At 33.3% G+C, this 9,561-nt stretch overlaps 1 protein-coding gene across 1 annotated transcript; it reads right to left on the minus strand.

Annotated features, from left to right (window-relative positions):
* Positions 1–55: 55 nt before the first annotated feature.
* LOC107301073 (coiled-coil domain-containing protein 191-like) lies at positions 56–9,265 on the minus strand (the record flags this gene model as incomplete). Its single annotated transcript, XM_015830341.1, has 8 exons — positions 56–861; positions 1,965–2,155; positions 3,719–3,881; positions 4,611–4,834; positions 6,261–6,439; positions 7,215–7,361; positions 7,988–8,129; positions 9,227–9,265. Coding segments are annotated over 8 exons (1,872 nt in total), but the record flags the coding sequence as incomplete, so codon positions are not given.
* Positions 9,266–9,561: the final 296 nt, after the last annotated feature.

The raw sequence follows: 9,561 nt of genomic DNA on the forward strand, positions 1-9,561 counted from the left end.
AGCTATTAATTACAATTACAAACATCATAGTGCTGCCTTGAAGTGTGCTTCAAGGCAGAGGAACCAGATGCTCCTTAGCTGTTAGATAACAAAATCCCAGTGATATTATTGTACCTTTCAGGTTTAATATTCTTGTAATTTGATTGATTTTCTCTCAGCTGCTTTTCTTTCTTAATTTTTGGAGTGTTAATGTTAAGTACTGTGGTAGCAGTTGTAGTTTGCTCAACCTCCTCCCAAGCAGTGTGTAGCCTCTGAAGGCCCTGAAGTTTACGGATCAGCTCTTGCTGCTCTTGAAGCTGTTGTTGCTGTTCTTCAATCAGACGCTGCTGTTCCAGGGGGGCCAAAATAGCAGAAGATTTCTTTTGTTTTGATAGATCAAGATGTTGCAAGGAATGCTTTGTTTGATTCCCAAACCTGACATGGTCCTGAAGATTGAAAGCAGCATGTTTTCTGGTGATTTGCCATGGCCATTTTGGTTGACTTGGTGAATGGAGATTGCATTTTTTACTTGTCCCTGGAGAGTAGGAATTTTCTCTTTCAGATTTTGCAATTGTGGGATTATTTTGAACAAATGGTACTTCAGTCAGCTTGTTAACCTCTATTTGGTTTATCTCTGTATCACTTGCAGGTTTATCCTGGGTAACTTCTGTCTCATGAATTTTATTGGTAGGTTTTGAGAAATCTGATGTTAGTTGCCCCAGTGATACTTCTTCCAAGAGCGTTGCCATTTTTCTTTTCATTTTTTCTTTTTTCACCTCTAGGTCTCTCTTTTCCATCTCTAATCGGCTCCAGCATTGCCATTCAGCAAAGAAATGACGCAAAATGCATTTCCGGTTAAACTCTATAGCCAATTGGTTTTTCCTAAATTAAGATATTTTTAACAATAGTTTTAGAATCCATGGTAGAACTGTTTGACTTTTATTTACTTATAAAAGAGTTGAGCATGCATTACTAGACGTGGCCCTCTTGTATCCTATTTGCAGGTCCTAGAACTAGATCCTCTGCAGTAGGCAAAACTGACTTGTTTACATAATAAGGTTCTCTTGGAGCTTAAAAGATAAAATGGATGCCTTAAGTCTTGCATCCATTTGGTCTCCACCTCCAGCCAAATAGACTTTCAGTATCCTGACATCAGCAACCATGGCTGTTGCAGTCCCTAGTAGGAAATTAAAATGAAATGCAGCCCTCAGACAAAAAAATATAGTGTATTTTTATGTAGTATATTTTCTATTGTAATGACTTATTTTGGTATATTGTTTTGCTTGTTGTAGTTTTCACTATATTTTCAATAATATGGGTCAAGCATAATATAATTGCTGTTAGTAAGAGCCATATCAGCATATTTCTAAGGGAAACCATTAGGCCTCTCACAAGCCTATTGAAATATTTTTTTTCTAATAAGTTTTTACTCAATAATGATTGTGGCCATGATGAAGATCAAATGTACTTGGGACAGATAAAATGTACTTTGCTTTCCCTGCATTAGGTTAATGGATTCCTAATGTAATTTCTTGGAATTTAATGAAATAATAATAGATTCATCCAGGAACGGTTACTCATCAAAACTATAGGGTCATGCTTATGATGCAAGAGTCAAAAAATAAATAAAGACTGGAGGGTGGGGTGTGTGGAAGAGAACACTTTGAAAAACTTTAATAATCATAGTATTAATTCTACCAGCTGAATTGTCCTTATGAGTTTATATAAGTGGCACAGTATTTTGAAAACATCTTACACACCAATAGCACTAATTACATGTTAATGAATACTAATATTGCTGTCTTCTTCATAAAAGAGTGAAATGCAATAGCTCAGGTGAAAAGTTTGAAAATATACCATCATAATTGCTTTTGAGCTGCATCTTATATATTCTATTTTAAAAGCACTCCAATAAACAAACAAAAATCAAAATAATTAAACCAAACTTTCAACTTGACAGGAAGGAATTGTGTTAATATTGCTACCTATTTTGATCCCGAAGCTGATTTTCCATTTTTTGAGTCTCCTTCTCCAGTTTGTGAGACCATGAATAATCTCTCCAGGCTCGGAAAATCTTCAGCTGGCACTTCCAGTCTGCAAGGGCTCTTGCTTTTCCCATTTTAATTCTGAGATCCAGAATAAACTTGTACCAGGCAGAAAAATACTTCCGTAGGCACTACATTGGAAATCAAATAACCATGTTCCATTGTGTCATATTTTACATTTCTGATAATGTAAAATGTTGGAGTATTGCACTAAGTGCCTTCAACGTTCACTGACTACTGTACCACCTTTCATAAATTGTAATGATTTGTTACAGTACAAAGTAACAAGTAAATGTTAGATATGTCAGAATGAATAGAAAAGTATGAAAGAAATACACTAGTTATGTGGAGAGGATGAGGACTGATATATGTAAAACAAATATATGACGGTTGAGAAGCAGACTTGAGAAAGCCAGGGAAGGATGAAGTTGATATCACAGAAAATAAATATGTAAGATATATATGTTGAAGTGGTATGGAAAACAAAATTTGAAATGTATTAAGAAGTATAGTAAATGGTATTGGTGCAATCTAGATTCTTTTCTCTTTTGTGTTTCTTTTGTTTACTACTACTTTCTTTTTCTGTGCTTTCCATAATATTGCTAATACTGAAAAAGTAGAAATAGGCATTTTTCAAATGTAGATTTAAAGAAGTAAATAAAGAGCTCTCATCCTCCCCACTCAAACTCATATGTGGTAAATTCTCATTAAAAAAAAATCTCTTTTTTAAAGAAAATATCAATTGCCTACATCTTCAGTTAACTTTAACGTGTTAACATTATTTCATATGTATTGCCATCATAATTGATCACATAACTATCATTTTTAATGAGAACCTACATCTCATCTCAGCAAGTGATCCAGGATGCGCTGATCTTAACTGCTTAAGCATGTGTGAAATCCCTAGAATCAACCACAAATCCCTTCAAATTAAATATTTTTTTAATGTCTGAAATGTTGTTCCCATATGAGAGCTCAACGTCCTTGTATAAAGTTTTGTAAAATTTTTCAGATTTTTATTCTGGAAAGCACCAAGTGCTTGAAGAGCTTATTTCCTTTTGACCTTTGACCTAAAACTTGCTCACTTATTTTAACAGATCCTCATATAGCTACATGTTTTATGAAAAGGCAAAATTGTTTAAACAAATATTAAACACGTACACACTTATACAATGGCCCTTAAGACATGCATATAAAATATTAGCTAGTGTGAACTTATATTTAGTTGAATCAAAATAAGTTAAAGCAGGAGAGCTATAAGTCTTCAAATAGCAAATATACTACAATCTTTTGCATTGCTATTGATTAGTAGCTTCTATGTGGCTAATAAATATAAATACACATTGTATATAGCAATTGTCATTTAGCAAGTGGAAAAATAATTTCTTGATTTTCTTGCTTTAAAGAAGGAAGAAAAAAAATTATAAGAAAACTTGAGCTGACATAGTGTGCTATATCCTCAGGTTTAAGCTTAGTCATCAAGCATTTTTCATAGCAGGTTCCAGATTTTGGCATCCATCTGCTCTCCTAACCTTCTATAACCTTTCAACTTCAAATCTATACATTTACCCTCAATCCATTTTAACATAAACGACATCTTGAGTTTCTTTGTTTAGTGAGACTGTTAACAATTTTAGCTAAAGCTAAAACAATCCATCTCAAAGTGCTGAAGCCAAGATCATGAATGTCCTCACCTTCTGATCAGCAGTGTTGACTTTGCTTAGCAGTTCCAGCTGTTTGTCCTGTTCCTCCTTCTTTTGTCTTTCATTGTCACAATTCAGACAGATAAGGTCAGTAAGAGGCAGGCCAACTTCTATCAGACTCTGAATTTTTTTTAAATTGTGCCTCTTTCTTTCCCTAAAATAAGACAGTTAGTGAGGGGTTAGAGAAAAATAATAGAGAAAGAGGCATATGTTGATCAATCCTTATTTGATGTACTTTTTATTTCAGCTGAGCAGGTTTTATAGCACTGCTATAATACATTTAGTTATTGCTATGTTCTCCATTTCACAAGCTAGTATTACGCAATATATGTTTATACGTAGCTGTTAGGGAGTAAACTAAGATACTAGCACTTAAAGAATTATATAGGGGCATAAAAGGAAAACTGCCTCAGTAGGTTCCCATAATGCCTAAAGAAGTTTCTATAGAGATTTTCAATCATATTAATGTCATATACAACTATAGAAACTGACAATTTGAAGAAACAATTGCAATCAAATAAGGATACACTAGAAAAATAATTTGATTTTTGATTTCATTTTTACAGTTCATATAACATGATACCTACTTAGTCAGTTGTTTTAAAAACTATACAGAGATGGTTTGGAAAAGAAGACTGCCCAGTTTCTTCCATGTCTACAAATCTCAAATTTAATTATGATTGGAAACTAATCAATCTCCATAGCATCTTTGGAGATGAGATTCTAAGTTGTCTTACATTTATATCCACCCTCACTCCTTAGAACTCCAAATGATTTTTAGATGATCTTTCATCTATTTAGTTAAAATATATTTGCTTTATTACGGTTGTTCGAACTCCTAGATTTAGGATCCAGAATGAACTAATTTTTCACCAAAGCTTACATTTTCCGTGCTTCTTCCATGAGATATCTTTTCTCTCCCAACTCCTTCCGCAGTATTACCATCTGTTTTTTGATCTCTTCTTCTTCTTTTTTGGCTTTCAAATCTTTCCTCTTCATCTCCTCTTGCAGTTGCTTTTGAGCCTCTGATACTGCTAACTTTTTCAAGGCTTTTTCTTGTTTTAGAAGTTCAAGCTCTTTCTGCTTTTTCAAGCGATTTTCTTTTACCTGGAAAACAAGAACCAAAAAAGTGTTAAAGCACAGACCAATCACTGAATTTAATTGCCAAATAACTTCTAATCACTAGGTGATGGATTTATACAGGAGAAAGTTGACTCTTCTACCAGTAAAAAATTCTGATTAGAATATGCAAGTAGGCTTCTGATAAGTCTATTGAGGCTGGAAGTATTCCAGTATGTTGGCTTCTGATACAGACCTTAATTTCTCCATTCTGGAGGTTCAGTGCCTGATGAATTTGCTTAGCAGCCTGGGATTCAAGATACACTCCAATCTTTGAAAGAAAAATTATTTTCTTCCTTTTCTGAAATAACCCTTGTCTAAAGAGCAGAGAGTTTCCCTGGCTCTCTCCCCTGAAATAAGGGTAAAATTAGTCCATTCTTTTCTTAAAGAATGGACTAAAACAGAAGTCATTTTTTGAACTCTGGATTCTTGGATACTTTTGAGAAATCCAAGCAGAGGCTGCTACTGCTGAAGTTTTCCTTTTCTCATTTAGCCTTGTTCTTTCTTTTGTGACTTATGTGGTTACCCTTTCTTGTCCCGCTTCTTTTCTTGAGTGAAGAAGAAAAATGAAGTAAAAGACTAAAATTTGTTTGATTTATATTCTGCAGGTGCTCTTTAGAAGGCAGAATCAAAGGTTGAAAGAGATAGAAAAAAGTTCTTTCCTTCTCAAAGTGAAGAACAGCAAAATTTTGCACTTTTGGAAGATTGTGGGCAATAAAGGTTGAACTCACAAAAATGCTATGAATTTTTGCTTCTTGATTTCCTGAACAAGCCATTATATCTGATTTGCACATGATACTAAGCAATAATAGGTTAGGGTAAGGCATTTTTGGGGACTCTGTTTGGCTCCTAATTCTTTCATGTTTCCTGATAAAGAAGGGAAATGTTCCTAAACTACCCAAATCCAACCTTGGCACTAAATGGATATGCTGGGTAAATGAAAGGAATCAGAACCAAGTAGTGAAGTAAAAAGAGGGAGCAGCCTTCCACTAATTTTTGTGCAAAATGTCCAGCCAATCACATTAATAGCAATTTGTACTGATTATCTCTGGCATGGCTCACATTTTAAATGCATCATTCCGTTTTTCTTCTGGAGCAAAGTGCACTTTTTCCCCCCTGTACAAAGTCTTAATGCACAGAGTCTTGATTTTATCTAAGACTCTCTTGCTCCTCAGATAAAAGTGGAACCTGCCATAGCATGGAAATACCACTAGGAAGAAAACTAAGCATTATAGTTGGAAGCCAAAACCCAACAAACCACATTACAGGCCACTATACTTTCAATTTATTATTTTCATATTGCATTTCTTTCTTTCCTCTATGGGATTGATTTAAACAATATCAAGACTTAGCAAATTTATGAAGAAATATAAAGTGAGTTTTAGAAGGTTTTCCATAAATATTATATTATTACTTGTTTATGTCTTAGTTCCATGTTAATTCGTAAGTCTCTGGGTTCCTTTTTCTCTCTGATGCCTTTAGTTTTAAGGTCTTCCAGTATACCACTGTTCACAATTTCACTTTGCAATAGATGCTGTAAAAAATCTTGTACCGTGGTGCTTTCCACCTCTTGCTCCAAATAACCACAGAAATCTAGAAAACATAAATCATATTGAGATTGAATGTAAAATGGCATGTTTAAACTTTCTGTCCTAAATCAGGAGTTGCAACTTGCAATGTCCTATTTGTGTTTCCCAGAGCACTCCACAACACCAAAAATGAGCTACAAATGTTTGTTTCATGAAGGCATTTGTATTTAGAAACGGTGAAACCATAGTGGAAATCATAAGCCTCTGTGAGCTAAAATACACTTATTTCTGTCCTTAAAATCTCTCCATACACAGCCCAATTACACTGAGTTTGGAACTCTGAAATTTAGTAGCAAAATATCACCTTCCAGTAGCATGATTTTCAGCTTAAGAATGTTAAAATAAGAGTGGAAAATACAGGTAATAAGCTTTTGAAAACATGAGTGGCTATTTTTTTAATAGTTACTTTCCTTAATTGTTTTGTGGGTGGAAAGATTGGATACAAATCAAAGTAATATTTGTTACATCATTTTCTAAAAAATATTTTAATTTCTCTTTGTAAGATTGCCTACAAGGAACACAACAAAATGAGAGAAGGGCTTTTCCAGGACAGCCCTGTCTTTCTGGAAAAGGATAGTTTTTGGGCTTAGTTATGCCACAACAATGCAATTTTCTCAGAGTGGGCTTTATTGACTATTTAGATTATTAGATACAGTAGTGTTTTACTTTCAATTTAATTGTTTTGTATGAATTTTACCAGTACTTGCTATTATAATAGTGTACCAGGAGAGTTTTTGCTATTATGGGAATACTTAAAATAAATTTAAACTCAGTCTCACCATCAAATTTTTTATATTTCTGAAAGCCAGCAACAGGCTCTTGTAAAGGAACAGAGTTAGGTGCTGAATTTTGAACATCGTTGTCTTCGTCACTTGCCAGTTCTAATTTCAATTTTGAATTCATCCAGTCATTAAGCAACTCTTGAGCTGCAATAATGGAAGCAATAAAAATATTACTAGATTCAAAATTATCAATAAGTAAAAGTTTAAAATATGAAAAGGAGTCTTACACCCCAAACCTAAACTCTGCTTAGAGGCAAATCAAACTGGCTTCTGCACTATTAGTCCCAAGGAGATTTATCCAAGATTTTTATTCTGATTTGTTAAAAAATCTTGTTATTATTTATAGTTGATCTTATATTTGGAAGCTCACAAGCCTAGGAGGAATTGGGAAGGTATAAATCGCATTAGTTAAAATGATACATAGATATTTAACAACATCTATACAATAAATTTAAAGCTATCCTCAATTACATATAATCACCACTTTGAATAACTGAGACATGCTTCTTCAAATTTCTGTGTAAAGTTAAACAGATATTCCCTTCCACCATCATACATACATCAGGTATTTTCATAATCTCTTGGCATAACAGGATGTTTCAACTCCCATCTCCCACAAAATTACAAAATTGTGATAGGGAGATGGGAGAAGAGATCCCCGCTTTTCTAGGGATGGGTAATTTATTGCTCAGTGTTCTACAATATAGTAAAAAAAACAAACCAATTATTCTGGATTAGCTGGAGTCCACAGCAAAATGTTTACGAAATACCTTCTACATATGCTTCATCATGATCTAGCAGCTGATCTGTTGTTTCCAAATCCAGCACTGGACCATGAAATCCACGAGAATGGGATGTCTTTTTTAATGAAAAAGCTTCAGAAACAGCAAATTCGGAGGCTTGTTCCACCCGCTGAATTTAAAAAAAATAAAAATAGAAAAGTTATTAAGATCCACTTATTTTGCCTAGCACAAAAGAAGATACTTTGATTGGCACTAAGGTTGGAAGCACATGGTATTTATTCTGCTGGCTTTATCTTTTTAATTTTGGTCTTTTTATGTATTGGAGGGTATCTCTTTTATTGATGCATTATTTTATATTAATATTGTTAGACACAGTTTTTTGAAACTGAGAAGCATATTAATATTTAATACTTAGAATAGCATCCACTAAAATGACTAGAATTTAAAATATCTGTCCCACTGATTTCAGTGAATTTGCTTAGAATTGAGTGGCCCCAGCAATACACGAGTTCTTTTGATACATATGAAGAGTCCTTTAGAAATGCCATATAAATGGATGAATTTCCATAAGGAAATTGCTAAGAAAAGACTATGTAAACCATATATTCTCATCTATCCTGGCCTGAGGAGCTTTTTTTCCACCCCTACTATGACCAGTGGAAGTCTAGCACTTAATAGTTGTACTTTGAACTGTACTAGAAATATGTATTAGTGAATAAATGTTGCTGTCTTCAGAATAAGGCACTTTTAATTCCATAAATCCAGGTTTTAAACACCCAATTGATTCTCAGTTGTCTAGAGGAGTCTAGAAGAACATGATTAACTGCAATTACAAGGCTTAAGTAAAATCATATATATATGACACACATATATATGGCATATATACATATGTATATATCCCATGTACATACAGTGTATGGGGTGTATATATACTGGGGTTCAAAATTTCCATTACTAAGAGGGGCATGAATTTGGACTGTCCTAGTCCAACTCTTAACCATTATGTCACACTGGTTCTATCAGTAAATTATAGATTTATACACATTTCTCAATATAATTATTTATATGTATTTATTATTTTCTTCTAATAATAATTGTAATAGACTTTAACACTTGCGCAATTAACAGTCCAGTATTGTTCATAATTATTCAGAAAAGGAGTCTTATTGGATTAAAGGAATCTTACCAGGGAACTCAAGATTTCTTCCCATTGAATAAGAAATTATTTTTTTCAGATATTTAAGACTGAACATTATTTTTCCTTACCTTTATCCAGTGCTCTATATTGTCAGCATCAAACTGTGGCTTGGAATTAAAGAATAAAATATTTTAATTTTCAGTTAAAGATAAAATGAAAGTAAAATTAAGAGATCTCTATGGATGCCTTTATATAAGATCTCCGATTTTGTAAAACTTTAATGAAATTAGTTAGTATATTTTTATTTACTACCATATATTTATGTAATGCTATTCAATAGGCACAGTCTTTGATTTACATTAACTCATTTTACAGTAAATGTTCTCAAAATAAATGAGACAAAATATTAGTTATTACTGCAAGCACATTTAAAGAAATGATGGAAATACACATACTTAGGTGT

This window comes from Protobothrops mucrosquamatus, unplaced genomic scaffold (genome assembly GCF_001527695.2).
Source record: "Protobothrops mucrosquamatus isolate PMUCROS unplaced genomic scaffold, P.Mucros_1.0 scaffold9876, whole genome shotgun sequence".
Taxonomy (NCBI): Eukaryota; Metazoa; Chordata; class Lepidosauria; order Squamata; family Viperidae; genus Protobothrops; species Protobothrops mucrosquamatus.